This window comes from Lithobates pipiens, unplaced genomic scaffold (assembly GCF_037356315.1).
Source record: "Lithobates pipiens isolate NorthernLeopardFrog02 unplaced genomic scaffold, aLitPip1_a1.2 Scaffold_28, whole genome shotgun sequence".
NCBI classification, from domain to species: domain Eukaryota; kingdom Metazoa; phylum Chordata; class Amphibia; order Anura; family Ranidae; genus Lithobates; species Lithobates pipiens.
The window spans coordinates 34,938,091-34,960,740 of record NW_027507789.1 but is presented as its reverse complement, the minus strand read 5'-3'; the positions used below and the strand labels follow the sequence as shown (position 1 = coordinate 34,960,740).

General features: G+C 42.8%; 1 protein-coding gene across 1 annotated transcript; it reads right to left on the bottom strand.

Annotated features, from left to right (window-relative positions):
* Nucleotides 1-586: 586 nt before the first annotated feature.
* Nucleotides 587-22,390, bottom strand: GHRH (growth hormone releasing hormone). The gene is made up of 6 exons (XM_077458454.1): nucleotides 21,957-22,390; nucleotides 17,753-17,833; nucleotides 2,688-2,813; nucleotides 2,483-2,587; nucleotides 2,313-2,402; nucleotides 587-667 (listed from the first exon to the last, which is right to left on the bottom strand). The coding sequence occupies exons 2-6, from the start codon at nucleotides 17,827-17,829 to the stop codon at nucleotides 634-636; spliced, it is 432 nt and encodes a 143-aa protein (XP_077314580.1). The 5' UTR covers nucleotides 17,830-17,833; nucleotides 21,957-22,390; the 3' UTR covers nucleotides 587-633.
* Nucleotides 22,391-22,650: the final 260 nt, after the last annotated feature.

Below are 22,650 nucleotides of genomic sequence, written 5' to 3'. Positions count from 1 at the left end.
GTCCGTGCTCATCCAATCCCCCATAGAGGAGAGCAGAGAGCTGACAGGGCGGTCCCTGCACAGTGTGCGGAGACCGCCCTGTCTGCCGCCGGCTCAGCGGGGACAACGGAGCGATCCCCGCTGAGCAAGCGGATCATTACTGATCCGTCCCATGTGAAAGGGGCCTAATGTGATCAGTTTGTCTATAATACTATGGATAAATCTGGGATTAGGTTGCTGCGGCCCTGTGTATAATATATCATTGGTATTTTTATTTTTTAGATACAATATTGTGTTTCTTCTGCAGGCTCTCTCAGCTACATAAAATAGCATTTGCCTTGTCTGATATCAGTAGTAGAGAAGTCAGTTAGCCAGTTTCTACCTAAATTGAGCTACATCCATCAATCCCCATGGAGGCCAGAAACAGAATGCTTCATAAAACATTTTCTTTTTATTTAACAAAACTAATCATATACACTTTCAACAAAACAAATGAAGAGGAACTGTTGACATGATGTTCACCATTTCAGAGACCATAAAAGCTTCAATTGCTATTTCCATGTTGATGGGTGATATTTTTCAACACTTTTATTTACATCCTCATCTTGGGGGGGAGAGAGAGAGAAAGATTGTGCTAATGTAAGTGTACGGCTGCTAGGACTGATCTACTCTCCAGTCTGGGTTCTTCCTGTGAACAAATAAAATGTGGTAAAATACATATGTACTAAGAATATAAAACCAAAAAAATCCAGTCCATGTGCCCAGGCCACTCTTGGAATGTTCACAGGAATCTGGATAAGTCACGTAGCCCAATCATTGCATGCTGCGTTTAGTTCAGCAAAGGACATTACACTCATCTATTTTTGTTGAGCTTAATGAACCAACCTAGTAAGGCCCCTTTCATGCTGGGGAGCGGTGCGGGCGTAGGTGGTAAAACTGTGCTATTTTTAGCACTGCTTTACCGTAGTTTTAGCAGCAGTATTCGAAAAAGGGTTAAAACCACCCCCAAAGCGGCGCTTTGCTGGCGGTATAATCGTGCTGCCCCATTGGTTTTAATGGGTAGAAGCGGTGAATACACCGCTCCAAACATGCTGCTAGTAGGACTTTTTTTTACCTCCCTGCCAGCGCACCGCTCCTGTGTGAAAGGAGATGCTTTTTTTCAGGCGCCTCAGTGTGAAAGGGGCCTAAATGCGAACTAATTGACAGTAGTCAGGAACTTTTTTCAACCTCCTATTTTTAATATATGGACAGCTAGTCATAACCTAACGCTTTGATAGCAGGCACAATCTGATGCCTACAGACCATGGCCAATGTGCCCCAAGTTCTATTTAAACTTGATTCATCAAAAACTCATGTAGAAGCATGCACTCATCGCATTCCTAGTGTGATGCAGTCTCATCCCAACTGGTTGCCAAGACATCAGTGTTGAACTGTGTGAACTGTAATGCTGCGTACGCCCGATCGGAATTCTCGTCAGAAAAAGCTCTGATGGTTTTCCCAACGGAATTCCGACAGAATTCGGCTCAAGCTGTCTTGCACGGTCACACCAAATTCCGATCGTTTATAACGCGGTGACGTACAACATGTACGACGCAACTAGAAAAGGGAAGTTCAATAGCCAGTAGCTTCTGTCTCGTAGTTGAATCTGAGCATGTGTGATTTTTGGCGTGTCGGAATTGCATACACACGATCGTAATTACCGATGGAAAGTTTTTTCCGTCGGGAAAATTTAGAACATGCTATCAATTTTTGGCTGGCGGGAATTCGGACAGCTAAATTTCGATGTAGCATACACACGGTCGTATTTTCCGATGAAAAGCTCTCATCGGTCTTTTTCTGGCTGGAATTCCAATCGTGTGTACGTGGCATTAGATGCAGTGTCTAGAAAAAGAAAGTGGGACTCCTGGGATGGAGTAAAAACTTCACTATAGCAGAGGATGGGGCCTACCATCAAGAAATAAGTCATCTTCATACAGAATTGAGTTAAAATGATGCCTCTTGCCATCCTATCTGTGCCTAAAGGTTGGTATAAACTTTATTTTATTTTTGCTTCTTCTCCCACATCTCTCATCTCTTAAGGCCCTTTTCACATTAATGGACTGTTAAGGTCCACCTGTCAAATTTTCAATCAGACCACCCATTGTCCTCTATGGAGTGGCAAGTGGCATCCGCCATCATCCGCTCCGCTAAAAACAGACAGATGAGGCTCAATTGGCTGGCAGTTGGGTGTAAAATGGACAGGCGTTCTGTTTACATCCGCAGTCTGCCCCATGCAAGAGGCCTTAAAAACAAGAATAATAATTGTCATATTTTAAAGGAAAAAAATTTCTTACAGGCCAACCAGAACTGATGCAATGGTTTCCCTTAATATCCTAGGATTTCGTTTACTTTCCTCTTGATATTGGCTTTCCAAGTAATCTTGCCTGTAATCAGAAAGTGGTGTCGGGTGTAATTTTTTTAAAAAGCAAGACTTCCATAATCCCAAGCCTATATTCATACTTACCCCAATCGTTTTCCCATCATGTTCTGCAGGTAGCGCCTGGCTGAGATTTGGCTCAGGAATTTTCTGTATGTGTTGGTGAATATGGCATCCACATGCCTCTCCATCCTAGAGTAAGTTCAAAGCTAGAGCTGTAAAATACATCAGCTAAAAGATGATCGTAGTTTTACAACACTAATACGACATTTTAAGAGCCTTTGACACCTACCTTTTTTCTGAGAGTCCTCGAATAAATCCCTGCTCCTCATCAAGTGACCAGTCATGATTCTGCATGGGATTTCTTTCCAGCATTGGTAGATTAACATGCCTACTGGATTTAGATGTCTGGCCTGGACTGCAAAATGAAGCACAAATTCCAATAAGTAAATAGTTTTATACTATGGAGAACCTTTACTGCCTTTGACCCCTTTCACACGGGGACATTTTTCAGGTGCTTTAGCGTTAAAAAAAAGTGCCTGTAAAGCGCTTGAAAGAAGCCGCAACTGCAATCCCAATGTAAAAGCACGAGTGCTTTCACACTGGGGGCATTTTTCAGGCGCTTTAGCTTTAAAAAAAAAAGCACCTGAAAGAAGCCGCAACTCCAATCCCAATGTGAAAGCCCGAGTGCTTTCACACTGAGGCGCTGCGCTGGTAGGGCTTAAAAAAAAAAGTCCTGCAAGCAGCTTCTTTGCAGCGCTTTTGGAGCAGTGAATACACCGCTCCTAAAGCACCCCTTCCCATTGAAATCAATGGGAAGCACCTGCAAAACGCCTCAAAAGCGCTTTTGGCAGCAGGATTTTGTGGGCTCTTTTAACCCTTTATTTGGCCACTAGCAGGGGTTAAAAGCGCCCCAATAGCGCTTGGAAAAACGCTGGTAAAGCGCTGCTAGTTTAAGCGGCACTTTACGAGCGTTTTTTGGGCGCTGACATTGTGAAAGGGCTCTTAAAGCACTTGGGCTTTCACATTGGGATTGCAGATGAGGCTTCTTTCAAGCGCTTCAGAGGTGCTTTTTTTAACGCTAAAGTGCCTGTAAAACGCCCCAGTGTGAAAGGGGTCTTTGGGTATAAGTCCAGCAAAAGTCGTCTTTAAAAAAAAAAAATGTGGTTGGTGGAGAAGGATTAGAACCCTGGTGCCAAACACATAGCCCGAGAGCCGCATGTAACCCTATACTACTTGTTGAACAGCCCTTAGGCCCCCGCAGAGCAGTGGGAGTTTGAGCATTGATTTGTAAATGGACTGTATTGGCAGTGACCTCTAGCAGTGTCGGTGACACATGATGAGATTGACGGACGAATGATTGTCCGTTTTTTTGTTTTGTTTTTTTGCAAGCTAGTCTCCATATTAAAAATTAAGCAGTTGCTAAAGTGTGAAAATTCTCATACGACAGTAAAAAAAAATTCAGAAGTGATGTATTGTATTTTTGGATGAAAACTGTACTGATTAAACGCAAATTGTACAATCTGGTAACGTATGAGAAAATTTTTCATGTTTGTCCCTTTGGGTAATTTCTGACAAAGGGCTGTGTAAGGATCAGATTATCGTACGATCGCTCCGAAAGTAGCATTATTTGTACGATTTTCTGATCGTGTGTAGGGACCTTAAAGGGGTTGTAAAGGTAAATATTTTTTCACCTTTAGACCCCTTTCACACCACACCGCACCTTGCATCTACAGTAAAACGCCGCTATTTTTAGCGGCGTTTTACCGGCGGATTTGCGGCGCATTTCGGCCGCTAGCGGGGCGCTTTTACCCCCCGCTAGCGGCCGCGAAAGGGTTAAAACCGCCGGTAATACGCCGCAATAGCGGCGTTTTGCCGGCGGCATTACAGCGCTGCCCCATTGATTTCAATAGGCAGCAGCGGTGGAGGAGCGGTAAACACACCGCTCCTTCACCGCTCCAAAGAAGCTGCTGGCAGGACTTTTTTCTGACGTCCTGCCAGCGCTCCGCTGTAGTGTGAAAGCCCTCAGGGCTTTCACACTACACACAATGGTGCAGCTTTTTTAGGGCGTTTTGCAGGCGCTATTTCTAACGCTATAGCGCCTGCAAAACGCCCTGGTGTGAAAGGGGTCTTAATGCATTCTATGCATTAAGGTGAAAAAACATCTGACAGTGCCTGCGCCCCCAGCCCCCCCTGTTTTACTTACCTGACCCCTCGAAAGTCCCGCGCTCGCCTCCGAAATCCTCTTCGCCGCTCAGCCTGGCCGCTGATTGGCTAGAGTCGATGGATTGAAAGCAGCGCAGCCATTGGCTTGCGCTGCTGTCAATCACATCTAATGACGTGGCGCGCCGGGGGCGGGGCCGAGTGATACAGTGAGCGGCTAAAGCCGCCGGCTGTATCACGGCAGCGCGCCCGCAAGTGCTTCTCACCATGCGAGGGAGCTCACATGAACGTGAGAAGTACTTGCGGGGGGAAGCCGAAACAGCCGCCAAGGGACCCCAGAAGAGCAGGTTCTGATCAAAATGAGCTGCACAGTGGAGGTAAGTATAACATGTTTGTTGTTTAAAAAATAAAATAAAAAATTTACTTTACAATCCCTTTAACACCCCTTTGTCTCCTGAAATAAATATCCACCGTTGTTGCATGACCCCAGACTCTGACCCTCTCCTGTACTGTGCAAGCAACATTATATATATATATATATATATATATATAAAAATATATTATTACCGTTTCCCTCAAAAATAAGACCTAGCGTGATTGTCGGTGATGGCTGCAATATAAGCCCTACCCCCAAATAAGCCCTAGTTAAAGTCCTTGTAGGTCTTATTTTCAGTGTAGGCTTATTTTCGATGAAACAGTGTAGGGCTTATTTGGGGGGTAGGGCTTATATTGCAGCCATCACGGACAATCACCATGGTCTTTTTTTTTTTGGGTAAACAGGGTATGTACAGCTCTCTAGAGATGTCAGGGGGCCACACCTAAGGCTGGATTCACACCTATGCATTTTTTGTGCTTTTTGCATTTTGCAGATTTGCTCTACAGAACGTGTTTCATGTAAAACCATGGTAAATGGGCCCAAGGCCTCCTGATTGTACTAAATTGCCAGCCACTGGATTAGAACTTTTAGCAACTTTTTTTTTTTTTTTTTTAGCTGTCTCTGTCCTTGTGTTTTTTTTTTTTAGTCTTTTTAATCATGTTCAACTGGTGTCAGACAGAACAGAAATTGTGGGTAAATCATCCCAATAGGGACATGGCTACGAAAACACGTTTTAAATTGATTGAGGGGAAGTTAGATCTTCTATTACTTATTTATTATTATTTTTTTCAAACAATCTAATTCTGAATGTCGATGATGGCACTGTAGATATCTTAATTAAAAAAAAAAAAATCAGTACCTTTTTTCCCCACTCGATATATAGCTGTCACATGACTCAGCTCTTTCCCAGCCTGTCTGCAGGGAAACATAAGCATGAGGAGCCTCTAGTCCTCTGCTGCTGGTCACATGTTCAAAATTAAAAAAAACAAAAAAAAACGGCCTTTGGAATACAGAGAAAAAAATAAATATCAATAAACTTTTTAAAATTGTCATATAAATATATATTTGAAATCAAATCTTTATTATTTTGTGGAAACAACATGGTGTGGCTGGATTTCTGCCAGTCACAGGCTGTGTCACGCTCCTCCAGTCTGTGTCTGATAACAGGGAGGTGAAGTCTCCATTAATCTACATTTAATATCCCACCCTCATTGTGTTTAGTTGATTAGTGGACATGGAGGGGGGGAGTGGGCTGTTATCACTGTGTATATACACCCACACTTGTGATTAAATAGTCACATGGGCTGCTCAGATGTGATAGGGAGGAAATGCTCAGCATAAAAACGCACTGAAAACTGAGCATGTGCAAAGCTGCCACCACAGCTGCAAAATCCCTTGCTGGATTGGAGACATTGTTGGAAGGATGAACAGCATGTAATACAACATTTATTGATAGTTTTTTTTATGGTGTGGGCTCAGTAGTGACACTTTATTCAGAACAGGAAATAAGGGGAAATCACAGATGGTGGAGCACAATTCCTCCCACTGACACCAATGATGGGGGATTGTTTACTCCCACTTATGCTGGAGCATTTTTACTCTCATTGGACACAGTCCAGCCCCCCTAAAGTCTGAAGGACAGTAAACTGGCTCTTTGTTTAGAAAGTTTAGAGACCCCTGATCTATACTGACAGGAAGGAGCGATAAACAGAACAAAGGATAAGAGTCCAGAGACGGGTAATAATTTGGAAAGGTCTGGGGGATAAAACACATCAAGAGCGACTTCAGGAACTTAATACAGTGCCTTGAAAAAGTATTCACACCCCTTGAAATTTTCCACATTTTGTCATGTTACAACCAAAAATTTAAATTTTTTTGGGGGGGATTTTATGTGATAGACCAACACATAGTGGCACATAATTGTGACATGGAAGGAAAATGATAAATGTTTATCAATTTATTTATTTTTACAGCTAAATATGTGAAAAGTGTGGAGTACATTTGTATTCGGCCCCCCTGACTCAATACTTTGTGCAATTACAGCTGCAAGTCTTTTTGGGGATGTCTCTACCAGCTTTGCACATCTAGAGAGGGACATTTTTTAACCATTCTTCTATGCAAAATAGCTCAAGCTCTGCTAGATTGGATGGAGAGCGTCTGAACAGCAATTTTTACGTTTTACCACAGATTCTCAATTGGATTTAGGTCTGGACTTTGACTGGGCCATTCTAACACATGAATATGCTTTGATCTGAACCATTCCATTGTAGGTCTGGCTGTATGTTTAGGGTCGTTGTCCTGCTGGAAGGTGAACCTCCACCCCAGTCTCAAGTCTTATGCAGACTCTAACAGACTTCCTTCTAAGATTTCCCTGTATTTGGCTCCATCCACCTGCCTATCAACTCTGACCAGCTTCCCTGTCCCTGCTGAAGAAAGGTATCCCCACAACATGATGCTGCCACCACCATGTTTCACAGTGGGGATGGTGTGGTCAGGATGATGTGCAGTGTTAGTTTTCCACCACACATAGCATTTTACTTATAGGCCAAAAAGTTCAATTTTGGTCTCATCTGACCAGATCACCTTCTTCCACATGTTTGCTGTGTCCCCCACATGGCTTCTTACAAACTGCAAATGGGACTTCTTATGACTTTCTTTTTAACAATGGTTTTCTTCTTGTCACTCTTCCATAAAGGCCAGATTTGTGGAGAGCACAACTAATAGTTGTCTCCCATCTGAGCTGTGGATCTCTGCAGCTCCTCCAGCGTTTCCGTGGACCTCTTGGCTGCTTCTCTGATGAATGCTCTCCTTGCCCGGCCTGTCAGTTTAGGTGGACGGCCATGTCTTGGTAGGTTTGCAGTTGTGCCATACTCTTTCCATTTTTAAATGATGGATTGAACAGTGCTCCGAGAGATGCCCAAAGCTTGGGATATTTTTTTTTATCGCCTAACCCTGCTTTAAACTTCTCCACAGCTTTATCCCTGACCTGTCTGCTGTGTTCCTTGGTCTTCGTGATGCTGTTTGCTCACTAAGGTTCTCTAACAAACCTCAGAGGGCTTCACAGAACAGCTGTATTTATACTGAGATTAAATTACACACAGTTTAATTTGACTCTATTTACTAATTAGGTGACTTCTGAAGGCAATTGGTTCCACTAGATTTTCGTTAGGGCTATCGGATTAAAAGGGGGCTGAATACAAATGCACACCACACTTTTCACATATTTATTTATTTAAAAAAATGTGAAAAACATTTATCGTTTTCCTTTCACTTCACTTCTACTTTTTGTTGGTCTATCACTCCCAGTCCTCAAGGTGCCCCAACAGGTCATGTATTCAAGATCCCCATTATTTTGCACAGGTGATTTGATCAGTTTCACTACCTTAGTATTTACAACAGCCATTTCATCTGAGGGAAATCCTGAAACAATGACCTGTTGGGGCTCCTTGATGACTGGAGTTGAGAAACGCTGATCTATCACATGAAATCCCAATAAAAATACATTTACATTTTTGGTTGTAACATGACAAAATGTGGAAAATTTCAAGGGGTATGAATACTTTTTCAAGGCACTGTATGTACAGTGGAAAGAAGATGGGAAATGGGAGACGTGATTGAAACCTTTAAAGGATAAGTTCACTTTTTTGGAAAAAAATTATAAATGCAATTTTTTTTTTCCAGGTAAAAAAAAAAAATGTGCATTTATTTTAGGTTTGGATCCTGTAAAGCGTTACACCAGTGATCAGCAGATTGCTGGTGTCATGCGGATCTGCCAGTGTATCTGCTTTCCTGTATATCCCGTATGGGAAAACAGATACAATCTGACAGCATGAATGAACTTATCATGGCGCTGCACAGCACTGTGCTAATTAATTGAAAACTACAAGCCGACACCTGCGAAGGCTGCCTGACCTTGTAGTTTTCCATGTGCAGAGCCCTGTCAATCAGTGACGCGGCCATGTGTTTTATTTTTTATTTTTTTTGTTTTTTACATTGTGACAGGTCAGATTTCAGTCTGAATTTTTGCCTGAATTCGGACCTGAAATGGACCAGAAGACACACAGGACTCCTGTGCAATTTGTACCGGAGATGTGTGATCCAACTCCATAGAGAGCCAGTCACACTCCCCTCTCATGCGAATTGGATGCGGGGAAAGCCATATCCAATTCTCAATAGTGTGAACCCAGCCTAAAGCTGGCCATACACCTTTAGATTATCTGCAGATTTTCTATGGTTAGATGGAAAAAGTGCAACAGATTTCTCCATGTATGCTAAACTGTGTGGATGGAGGAATCTTCCACTGGGCCAAGCTTCAGTATCTTGGGCTCTCAACCTGAACAATGCCTGCACCCAATCAGAATGTTCAGGTATTGTGAGAAGCTGTGGGGCCGACTAGCAAGATATGGAAGCTTGTGCCAGTGGGAGATTCTTCCATCCACACAGTTCAGGGTAGATGGAGGAATCTGTTCCACTTTTTCCATCTGACCATAGAAAATCTGCACATAATCTATAGGTGTATGGCCAGTCTTAGTCTTTTTTTTTCTGCTGTCACTTTTCTATGTTTCTAAGGAGCAGGGATGGCCGTCCATTAAGGACGCACGGGTGCCGCTCCCTCTATCCACGCCACCCCCATAACAGGGATATGCAATTAGCGGACCTCCAGCTGTTGCAAAACTACAAGTCCCCTCTGCCTCTGGGTGTCATGCTTGTGGCTGTCAGATTCTTGCTATGCCTCATGGGACTTGTAGTTCTGCAAGGGCAGCACAGTGGTGTAGTGGTTAGCACTCTCACCTAGCAGTAAGAAGGGTTGCTGGTTCAAATCCCAACCATGACACTACCTGCCTGGAGTTTGCATGTTCTCCCTGTGCCTGTGTGGGTTTCCTCTGGCTACTCCAGTTTCCTCCCACAATCCAAAGACATGCAGGTAGGTTATTTGGCTTCTGTCCAAAAAAAATTGGCACTAGTATATGAATGGTGGACCTTGGATTGTGGGCTCCTTGAGGGTAGGGACTGATGTGAGTGTGCAATGTACAGGGATAGGGACAATTGTGGACACTCACTCAGGTTGAACTGGATGGACTGGTGTCTTTATTCAACCTTACTAACTATGTAACTATGAACTATGAAACAGCTGGGGGTCCGCTAATTGCATATCCCTGCCCTATATCATTAATAGACAGATTAATGCACAGCCACATCCTATTCATGCATCCGGCCCCTTTCAGGACACCGGGCACATGAATTAGAGTGGCAGGGGTGTTTTTTTTTTTTAATGCACCTAATTAGAGCCATAAGCTCTAATAGGTATCAAAATAGGGTGGACTCGTGGCGCAGAGCATTGCGTTTGGAACCCACCCAGGTGTGTTAGAAAAGCAAATGAATATTCGCTGTTCTAATACTGAATCGCCTCTCTGCCAATCAGGAAGTGCAGGTCTGATACCTGTTTCCCAATTGGCTGAAAGGTCAGGCGATCCTATTGGACACATAGGAGGAGGAGGGGGATGCATGGCAGAAGCCACTGTGATCCACACCACAGGAGGAGGAATACAGCTGATGGATATGCTTCCTATATGGGGTAAGTGCGGGGCTTTGGGGGGGTTGCTGATGCTGGCCGGCCGGAGGGTCCGTTTGTCTGCCTCCCCCCCCCAAAAGAAATAACCACCAGTCACCACTGCTAAGGAGTGAACAATACTTGAAGTTCAGACATGACTATTTTCCAATAATTATTATTAGTGTTCTGTCAGACTAGCATTCTTCACATCTATGGCTAGCCCGCTTCAGTAACATGTCAATAGGAAACCATCTACAATCACAAAACTTTGGTACAAAGATGTTCACTTCATGAGCAAATTGAGCAATATAACCACAGTCTTACAAGGGCTTATTACTGGCAGCTGAACATCAAGGTAAACATTACTGGCTTTCCCTGCGATTTAGAACATTCTGGGCTGCGAATCATAATGTTGTTACAATTGCAGCTTCACTCCAAGCTTTGGATGACCCCATAATCCATACACAACCTATGGAGGTGAATCATATAACCCTAGCAGGAACCATAGTCTATAGCTTCACACAATGTATATCAAGGCTCTGCCCTTTGTGTAGTGGCTCTGGTGTAAATCTAAGATGATTGAGATGATGAAAGGTAGGATTCGGGAGTAGAAAAATACATTTGAGAAGAAGAAAGAGAAAAAGGTGAGGACAGGGTCACCCCTCGTGAGAAGAGACCTCTATCAAAGATAAATTAGAGAGGGCTCTACATGTCATCATGTGGTGTAATGGAGTTTCCATGCAATCAAATGTTCACCTTTACACCAATCTACTTCTTTACTTTTTTGATTCCACCTTTTACCAAATAAACTGATTTTACTTTTTGAATAAAAAAAACAAATGGAACATGTAGTAAAACGTGAGCCTGGCCAAAACAAAAAAAAAAAATGTAAAAAAACATTCCACAGGGAAAATCCAAAGATAGAAAAACTACAGTCACATGACTAAACTAAAGATCCTTATTCTTGTCCCACAGCTTTGTGAATAAGGCCTGGTTCACACTGGTGTGACATATGCTCCGACTTTGCATGACGTGTAGAAATCAATGGTTCCCTATGAGAGCCATCTTAACGGTCCAACTTGTGTCAGTCTGACTTTGAAAAAAAATTCTGCACTACTTTGGTCCGACCTGGGCCCGATTTCAGCCCATTGTTTCGAATGTAAGTTGCATGCAAGTCAGATCATCTTAATGGATCCAACTTTTGGCATGTGACTTGTGCTCTGAGGATCTTGAAGGGGAACCCCATGCCAAAATGTAAAAAAAAAAAAAAAACACGTGGAGTTCCCCCCTCCTGGACAATACCAGGCCACATTCCCTCAACATGGGGGGGGGGTGGGGGCTTTAGGGCAGGGGACCTCTTCCCAACAACCCTGGATGGTGGGTGTGTAGGGGTCTACGAGGAGGGGGCTTATCAGAATCTGGAAGCCCCTTTTAACAGGGGAGCCCCCAGATCCTGCCCCCATGTGAGTGAGTATGGGGTATATTGTACCTGTACTCAGTCACCTAAAAAAGTGTAAAAAATAAATCCAGTACACAGGTCCACAAGTCCTTTATTAAAAATGAAGAATAGTCATAGTTCCAATGTGTCTTCTTCCTCTGGCATTGTCTTCTCCCTCCGATTCTTCTCCCCCCCCCCCCCAGTTCTTCTCACTCTGTTGATGTCTTCTTCCTTCGGGTTCTTCTCCCTACGCTGCTGATCTCTTCTTCCTCTGGTTCTTCTGCCGGTACTTCTCCCAGCCCCCCCTAGCTCCTGCAGTTGTGCCAGCTCCGTTCTCTGACAGTTTTTAGATAGCCATGAGGAATGGCTATCTGTAGGGAGAGGAACTGGCAGAAGAACCAGAGGAAGAAGACATCAGCAGCAAAGGGAGAAGCAAAGGGAGAAGAACCAGAGGAAGAAGACATCAGCAGAGGGAGAAGAACCGAAGGGAGAAGACATCACCAGAGAAATAAGACAAGTTGGAGCGATGATGGGGGACAATCTTCATTTTTAATAAAGGACTTTGTCAAAAACCTATGTACTGTATTTATTTATTTTTTTTAAAAATTTGGGTGAATGAGTACAGGTACCCCATACTCATTCACATTGAGGGGGGGGGAGTCATGACCTGAGGGCCCCCTTGTCAAAGGGGACTTCTATATTCTGACCCCACAACCACCGTCCAGGGTTGTCGGGAAGAGGCTCCTGTCCCCATCAAGCTGTGGACAAGGTGCTTTGGGGTTGAGGGGCAGAGCCATCCACTCCCCCCCCCCCCCCCCATGTTGAGTGTATGTCGCCTAATATGGTCCAGGATGCTCACTTGTCCCTCTCTTTACTGACCTGTCAGGCGGCATTCACGGATAATGTATGGATTTTGGGGGGGGGGGGGGGCACACCATTTTTTTTATTAATTTTGGCATGGGGGTTCCTCTTAAAATCTTTGGTTTGGTATGGTCTTGGAGAGGACCCCACATCGTTTTTATTTATTTATTTTTATTTTTTTGGTGTGGGGCTCCCCCTTCAAGATTCAAAAGCCAACAGACGCAGAGCATTTAATGAAAGTGTAGGTTGTTGTGCCTAGTGCCCTTAGTAGTGTCAATAAAAAAGAATTGTGATAAATAATAAAGTGCAAGCAAAGTCTCAAACATTCCTCCTTAGTGTCCTTAGTAAATGGTAGTGGTGAATACACAAATGGAAGTAGATCATCAAACACTGATTCCTAGATATAATCTAATACAGTGATTAAAATGTGAAACACAATGGGGGCGATTTGCTAAAACTGGAGCATGCAAAGTTTGGTGCAGCTCTGCATAGAAACCAATCAGCTTCCAGGTTTTGTTGTTACAGCTTAACCACTTTCAGACCGGACCATTTTGCTGGCTTAAGACCAGACCACTTTTTGCGATTCAGCACTGCGTTGCTTTAATTTGCAATTGTGCGGTTGTGCGACACACACAAATAGAGCTTTCTTTTGGTGGTATTTGATCACCCCTGCGGTTTTTATTTTTTGCGCTACAATTTAAAAAAAAATTAATTAATAATAATTATTCTTTTTTTTTTTTTTTTTACTAGTAATGGCGATCAGCGATTTTTATTGTGACTGCGACATTATGGTGGAGACAGCGGACATTTTTGACAAATTTGCCTGCCCGTCCCATTCTGCCGACGTACATCGTCGTGCGCTGGTCAGGAAGTGGTTAATGAAACAAGTTAGATGCTGATTGGTCGCTGTGCACAGCTGCACAAGATTACGTGTGCACCAGTTTTAGTAAATCTTCCCCAATGTATACTCTGGAAAAAAAAAATGCAACAAACTGGCGTACTCGTAAAATCACAATATCGTAGTATAGTCACATAAACTGAAAAAGTCCTTGAAAGTGCAACATGTATATGCAATTCATAACTGAGTCCTTAATATTACCAAGCGAAAGTGCAAACAAAGTCTGAAACCTTCCTCCTTAGTATCCTTGGTGAATAGTATTGGAGAATACACAAATATAAGTGGATCATATATAAATATTGATTTCATTAAATGAAACACTGGTTCCTAGATATACTGTAATATGCTCTCTTATGCAACAATATTTCGATATTGTGATTTTTACTGCAATTTTTATTTTTTATTTTTATGTACACACTACATAGCCTACTTCCAATATTTGCAAGCCGTTCCTTAAAGCGGAGTTCCGCCGTAAAAAAAATGTTGTCAAACAAATTCATACAAATTCTGCAGCTGCTGACTTTTAATAATCGGACACTTACCTGCCCCAGGGTCCAGTGATGCAGGGGAACGAACCCCCGATTGTCTCCCCCTCCTCTCTGTGGCGCCGGCACTGTCACTGTGGGCATGCATTGTGCATGCGCGAGCCGCACTGTGCGCTGTGACTGGCCACGCAATCATCTAGGTCCTGTGACGTGTCCCAGATGATTGCCGAGAGGGAGGGGGAGAGGTGAACTTCCTTCCGGCGCCGCAGTGCCCCGAGAGGAAGTGGGAGCTAGAACCCTATAAAAAGAGGGTTTCCACTCCCCCCCCCAAAAAATAACATGCCAAATGTGGCATGTCAGGGGGGTCACCTTCCCTTAAAGTGGAAGTTCCATTTTTAATCCCCGTACACACGAGCCAAATACCGGGCAACAGCGGCCGGTTCAATAATAACTGGCTGACATTCGGCCTGTGTGTCGAACAACCGGCTTCTTTTGGATGAGCATGCTAGAAAACCAGCAGCCAGCAAGCTCCTGATCAGCGCTCTCAGCCAATGAGCTGAGAGTGCTGACCGGAGTGTTCTGGCGGGGGGGGGGGGGGCTTAGATCATTAGTACAGTGGCTATGACCGGAGCTGACAGTTATTTTTTGTGGGTTGAACAGAAAAAAAAACTCATAGTGTGTACCTGGCTTTAGGCTTGGTCTATAGATACGGGCCGAACGTGCAGGTGTTGGCAAGTCAGCTTATAGTGACGTCACCCACGGCCATCTCGCATCTTGTTCATACACACTCTGTTTTATCTGGCACTGGAATAGTGCCATGTTTGTAAGTTTCTTTTTACTCTTTACTATTAAATATCATTTGTATCGCGGAGAGCACTATGTTGTGTCCTTTATGATTGCATGACCCATGTAACTTTGGAGACATCAACGTTTATTAGTCGCTGTTACCTGCTGCATCCGGACTGACCGAGATGTACTGTGTACCATCCATTTATGCCCGCAAGGGAAGGTGTATTTGACCCTCTATAATTAAAGGGTCCCTTCTGAGAGGTGAGAGGCCATCTTTAGTATTGGTGGAGGTTTCTTACATACCCACAGAGTCACCTGCATGCTGCATCCATATATCATCAATGAAGATCACAATGATGGTGTTTTATGGTTTGATACGTGGACTTGATTTTAGCGCTGTTTACTATTTTTCTGAGGGATTTTTGATTATTGACCCTGGTGTTCAGCAGCCCAATTGTTATAGGGTTTTTTATTATTGCGCTGATTTGTTCTTCTTTTTATAGTCAAAATCAGGAATAAGCAGCCTAGGGTGACAATGCTGCTCCTCCATAGATACAGTACAGTGAGTGTGTGGTGTCACCCTAGGAAGGAAATGTGCTACTTGCAGGATAACCAGGTAGAAAGATAAATAAAAGGACGTAGCCTCCACATCCTGGTAAGATGCAATACATTAAATTTTTGTTCTTGGGATTAGAATTACTTTCTAAGCGGCAGCATGCACTATATCTAAATTACCACTTGAAACACAGCCACCGCAGTCATACTGCGGAAGATTGGCTCCCCTGGGAGAGCCGTTGTTGCTGTACGTTGGCCACTTTAAGAGCACTAGGGGGAGTGCGCACCTGCAGCGCGACGACGGAGCCAATGCGCGTGCCCGGCAGTCGTGATGTTCACCGGGCACCCACGATCGCTCCTGAGAGAGACAGAACGGAGGTCCCTCAATGTAAACAGACATATCTCTGTTCTGTCAGGGGTGAAGAGACTGATCTGTTGTTCCTAGTGCTTAGGAACAGCGATCTGTCTCCTCCCCCAGGCAGTCCTATCCCCCCCAGTTAGAAACACTCCCTAGGACACACATTTAACCCCTTAAATGCCCCCTAGTGTTAACCCCTTGCCTGCCAGTGACATTTATACAGTAATCAGTTTCTATTTTTAGCACCAATCGCTGTATAAATGTCACTGGTCTCTCAAAAGTGTCCGATCTGTCTGCTGCAATGTCGCAGTCCTGCTAATAATCGCTAATCACCACATTACTAGTAAAAAAAAAATAATAATAATAAAAAATGCCATAAATCTATCCCCTATTTTGTAGACGCTATAAATTTTGTGCAAACCAATCAATATACACTTATTGCGATTTTTTTTTTTTTTTTTCTACCAAAGATATGTAGAAGAATACATATTGACCTAAACTGAGGAAGAATTTTTTCTTTTTGCAGGGATATTTATTATAGCAAAAAGTAAAAAATGAGGGCTGTTACTGATTAAAATTTCAATTAATTATAAACACACATGCAGATCCAACTACTTTTAGTTGATCTCTTTGCATTGCAACTCTGCATTAGTCAGTGGTAAATGTATATTGTGTATACCACAATCACCCGTCACTGGTTAGTTTCCACAATCCATGACTTAACTTCACAGTTCACACAAATAAGTTTTAAATTCAAACTGTAGCACTTACACAAGTAATTTTTTTTCCCCCAGTAGCGTGACAATCCCTCCACCTCCGGTCTAACTAATCACTTTCACCTTATGGCATGGACCCCTGTGCAAACAGGTGGTCATGCAAGCGGTTATCAAAAGGGTTAAAGCGGGATTCCACCCTAAAGTGGAACCTCCGCTGATCGGATCCCTCCCCCCCTCCGGTGTCACAATTGACACCTTTCAGGGGGGAGGGGGGTGTAGATACCTGTCAAAGACAGGTATTTTCACCCACTTCCGGGCATAGACTCCCGTGGGAGTCTACGCCATTTCCTGCCCTGCCGCGCTGTCTGCTGGGACACACACAGGTCCCAGTGACAGCGCGGAGATTTCCTATTGCGCGGCGTGACTCGCGCATGCGCAGTAGGGAACCGGGAAGTGAAGCCGATTCGCTTCACTTCCTGATTCCCTCACCTAGAATGGTGACTACAGCAGCCGAGAGCCGAGCGATCGATCGGCCTCGGCTGCCGGCATCGCTGGAACCCGGGACAGGTGAGTGTCCATTTATTAAAAGTCAGCAGCTGTAGTATTTATAGCTGCTGGCTTTTAATATTTTTTTTTTTGGTGGAATCCCTCTTTAAGATCCGTGACATCACCGGATCTCCGACGGAACTCCCTGAAGACCTGGAAGCCAGCGGAGAGGTGAGTACTGATCAAAAGAATTTTGATTGATCAAAAAAATGAAAGCGAATAATCAAGGAATTTAATTTTCACAGCCCTATAAAAAATATTGTTTTTTTTTCACAATTGATGCTTTTTTTTTGTTTATAGCGCAAAAAATCAAAACCGCAGAGGTGCTCAAATGCTACCAAAAGAAAGCTCTATTTGTGGGGGGGAAAAAGACGTCAATTTTGTTTGGATACAACGTCACACAACCAAGCAATTGTCAGTTAAAGCGACACAGTGCCGTATCGCAAAAAAATCGCCTGGACATAAAGGGGGAAAATCTTCCCGGTGCTGAATCGGTTAAACAATATTTCCTGCAACACCTGTGGCTAGGTGTAATACACAAAGCAAATGAAATTATCACCCGAGCGCACATACCATTAGAGTAGCTGTTATAACATCATTCCTTATGGAATAATTACTTACCTGTAATCTGGATGAAGAATGTAGCAGTGTATGCATAAGGCAAGGTGCAATAACAGAAGGTAAATGGATCTGGCCATCGTGCTGGGAGATAAAAGTAAAAAAAAAAAGTAACAGTTATCCCGCCAACAATACAGAATCCTAATTATATATATTTATACCTCCAGTGACCAGAGAAATGAATACACAAGTCCTGACAAAGAAGTACAAAGTCCTGACAAAGAAGTACTTGTGCATAGCTGAGGGATTGACTCGGCAAATCTGGGTCACCTTGGATCTCTGTCCCAATGATGCTGTGTCCTGGGATCACCCATAACGGTTACTGTGCAGCCAAGGAGCAGGATTGGTGTTGGTAAGTATGCTTATGATAGATGATATATATCAATGGCATTTGAAAAGGTAAACTAGAATTGATTAAAAAAACTAACTTTCTGCAATCCAATAGAACTCTCTAAACTGAATAATTCCAATAATTTTTTAATTTATTGTTATTGTCACATAACCTATTGTTCAGCATAGCAGGCTCAGGCCAGTATTCTGAAATGAGGACTACTCCCCTTGTTTTCTGGATCTGTGATGGAAGTGAGACATACAAATACACTATATTATCAAAAGCATTGGGACGCCTGCTTTTACACGCCCATGAACTTTAGCGGCATCCCAGTCTTAGTTTGTAGGGTTCCGTATTGAGTTAGGTCACCCTTTATAATAGCTTCAACTCCTCTGGGAAGGCTGTCCACAAGGTTTAGGAGTGTGTCTATGGGAATGTTTCACCATTCTTCCAGAAGCGCATTTTAGTATAAACTATAGGATTGTAACAGACCTGTGATACCTTTGGGCACTCCAAAGAGAATAGTAATGCGGGGCACATAGTGCCCCCTCACCCTCCCGTCAGGCCCCGTTCCGAGTCCCATTCCTGTCTGAATAATATGATTCAAAACCCGGACTGTCTAGGTGAATCCCTACTTCAAAGACATGCTGGTAAATTATTGGCTTCTGTCTAAATTTGTCCTGGTATGTGTATATGTGAATGCGAGTTGGGAACTTTAGATTGTAAATGCCTCAAGGGCAGGAAACTGATGTAAATGTACAATATACAGTATATGCAAAGCGCTGCGTAAATTGACGGTGCTATATAAGTACTTGTAATAAATAAATTTAAAACATTAACTAAAGCACAAAAGAGCAAATCTGCTTGGGAGTTGTCCCATTGCAACAGAACCAGCAAAACAAAGCTGTGGACTTCCATGTACAAGGATCCCAACCAGTACTTTCTGCTCTGTAGCAAGTATGCATCAAATCAGAATTCCTGATCTGCACCCATGTGCCAGATCAGGAACTCAGAAAAGAAGATGACATTAGATCAGCATGAAATATTTTTCTGAAGAATTTTTCTGAGAGCCTGCGTAATTCTGACCTAAAAGCTCTTCTCCGATTCTCGTCTTGGTACAGCACTAGTTTCTGCCTAGGAGGTCCGAGCCAGAAATGGACAGGGTGTCAGACAAATGAAGAGTGACTTTTGTCAGGTTGAAGAACCTCACTAGAAATGGACAAGATGTCAGACAAACGAAGAGTGACTGAAGAACCAGGTTGAAGAACCACCCACGGATCCTAAAAGAATTGAGCTCTGTAATTCCAAAGCCATTGTATCTAATTTTTAGGGACTCATTAATGACAGGAATAGTACCACTGGATTGGCGCAGGGCCAATGTGGTGCCAATATTTAAAAAGGGAACAAAGTCTTTACCAAGTAACTATAGACCTGTTAGTTTAACTTCTATAGTTGAGAAGATACTGGAGGGATTAATAAAAGACCACATAGATGAGTTCTTGCAGGAAAAAAATATTTTGAGCAACAGACAACATGGATTCATGAAAGACAGAAGTTGTCAGACAAACCTGATTTCTTTTTATGAGGAGGTAAGTAATACCTTGGACAGAGGGGTGGCGGTGGACGTGATATACTTGGATTTTGCAAAAGCGTTCGATACAGTTCCCCACACACGGCTCATGTGTAAGGTAAAGTCTACAGGTTTGGAAAGATCAGTTTGTAAATGGATAGAAAACTGGCTAAAAGACAGAATTCAGAGAGTAGTGGTTAATGATTCTTACTCTGAATGGTCTAAGGTTATCAGTGGTGTACCCCAAGGTTCAGTGCTGGGACCCTTACTTTTTAATATATTTATAAATGATATTGGGTCTGGGATCAAAAGTAACATTTCCGTCTTTGCAGATGACACCAAGATATGCAGTGGAATAACGTCCTTACAGGATGTCTCCAATTTACAAGCCGTCCTCAATGCTCTGTCTAATTGGGCGACTATGTGGCAGATGAGGTTTAATGTTGAGAAATGTAAAGTTATGCACTTGGGGGCGAAGAATATGCATGCATCATACATTTTAGGGGGAGTACAACTGGGGGGATCCATAGTGGAGAAGGATCTGGGGGTTTTGGTAGATCATAAGCTCAATAATAGCATGCAATGCCTAGCTGCTGTTTCCAAAGCGAGCAAAATCCTTTCTTGTATTAAGAGAGGTATGGACTCCAGAGAGAGAGATATAATTTCGCCCCTGTACAAATCATTAGTAAGACCTCATCTGGAATATGCAGTTCAGTTTTGGGCACCAGTTCTCAAAAAGGATATCGGGGAACTGGAGAAAGTGCAGAGAAGGGCAACCAAACTGATAAGAGGCATGAAGGAACTCAGCTATGAGGAAAGATTAGAGGAACTGAATTTATTCACTCTTGATAAGAGAAGATTAACCTCCCTGGCGGTATGATTCAGTCTGGAATAAGGTGCTGAAAGCGGTACAATTATTTTGCATGGAAATTTGGCGTTTTATATTGTAGTCCTGTAATTCTTAGGAATAACGCTCTTAAATCTGTTCAAACCAGAGTCTAGCAGACATCCCGGGTATGATAAAGTTTATAATATAATAAAGAATAATAAAAAATATTCAATAATGTAATCAAATCCTAAAACACTGAAAAAGGGACACTTTTTGGTTGCTATGGACAATCTCCAAACTTCAGGCAGAAAAAAACAGTATTTATAATATAAAAGTGCATGCAGGGCACTGCACAGACCACTAGGGACAAAGGGGGTGTGTATTTTGTAATACAGCACTGTAATCTGTAAGATTACAGTGTTGTGTGTGTTTTGTGTACTTTTACTTTTTTGAATTTGCCGCCATTCTCCGCTCCCGTGCGCCGTAACGCCGCAGGGAACGGAGCTCGGCGGCATTCGGCACTGTGAATCGAGCGCAGGACGGCTCGATCACACAGCGCGGTGGACATCGCTGGATCCAGGGGACAAGGTGAGTAACTCTCCCTGTGTCCTCCCCTGCATCGAGCGAAGCGATCCCGAGTCTGGCTCGGGGTTACCGCTCCTGTAATTAAAATCCCAACCCGAGCCAGACTCGGGATTACCGCTAGGGGGGTTAAGGGGGGATATGATCACCACGTACAAATATATAAGGGGTCCATATAGGGAACTTGGTGTCGAGTTATTCACTTTACAGTCAACAAAGAGGACAAGGGGGCACTCTTTACGTCTAGAGGAAAAGAGATTTCATCTCCAAATACGGAAAGGATTCTTCACAGTAAGAGCTGTAAAATTGTGGAATAGACTCCCTGCAGAGGTGGTTCTGGCCAGCTCAGTGGATTGCTTAAAGAAGGGCCTGGATTCATTCCTAAATGTACATAATATAACTGGGTACTAACATTTATAGGTAAAGTTGATCTGGGGAAAATCCGATTGCCTCTCGGGGGATCAGGAAGGAATTTTTTCCCCTGCTTTAGCAAATTGGATCATGCTCTGCTGTTTTTTTTTGCCTTCCTCTGGATCAACTGTGGGTATAGAATTGGGCATATGGGATTGTATGATATTATTTTTTTTTATTTTCTTCTTATTTTTTTTGTGGTTGAACTGGATGGACTTGGGTCTTTTTTCAACCTGACTAACTATGTAACTATGTAACCTCACCTGAAATGGACAGGGTGTCAGACAAATGAAGAGTGACTTTTGTCAGGTTGAAAAATCTCACCTAGCAGTGGCCCAATTAGAATTCCCCAGAAGCAGCAGTAATGTAAATGTCAAAATGACCACCCATGACAGCGAGTCATACAGTACATAGAAATCATATAGAAAAGTGCCTATGACCCTCGTAGCAGTGCAAAGCTGTATAAAGTGTTGCATTTACTTACATCCTCTGCAGCTCCAGTCTTCTCTCTTCCTCTCCTTAGATTTCTGATGCTCAGTAATTCCCCGCACTGGGACTGTGAGATGGTAGTTGTGTCGGGAAGTTGAAGCCCACATTCTTATATACCTGAACTCCCTGAGTGGGAGGAGAACGGGGTGCTGGGGAGACACAGATCAAACAGAAAGGGTGACGTCTGCATGGCTATTATCCACTTGCACATACATCTCTGTCCAACCTGATGTGACAATGAAGAGCTCAGCCTGCTCAATAAGACTCCAGCACATACTCTTATTATACTATACAGAGTATTCATGACCAAAGGAAAAAATACTCATTAACACTTTATACTACATGGTGCACAATAGAATACATTGTGACTTCAGCATGCTGAGAGTTATATGTCTGATCTCAGTTTATTCAGTGCATATAATACTAACAACAATAAATAATAATAATAATAGAACTAATAATAATAGAGATAATAATAGAGATAATAATAATAATTCATAATATACCTAATAATATTAATAATAAAATTATTATTATTAATAATAATAATAATAATAATAATAATAATAGTAGAGATGATGCTAATAATAAAAATAAAACTAATAATAATAGAACTAATAATAATAGTATTAATAATAATAGAGATAATAATACTTATTAATAGACCTAATAATAGTAATAATAATAAT

Coding starts and splice junctions, on each gene's coding strand:
- GHRH (XM_077458454.1), bottom strand. CDS start 17,829: ATGGCCAGATCCATTTACCTTCTGTTATTGCACCTTGCCTTATGCATA. Junction 2,814..17,752: donor ATTCTTCATCCAGATTACAG/GTAAGTAATTAT, acceptor TTCATTTTGCAG/TCCAGGCCAGACATCTAAAT. Junction 668..2,312: donor GCATCAGTTCTGGTTGGCCT/GTAAGAAATTTT, acceptor ATTTGTTCACAG/GAAGAACCCAGACTGGAGAG.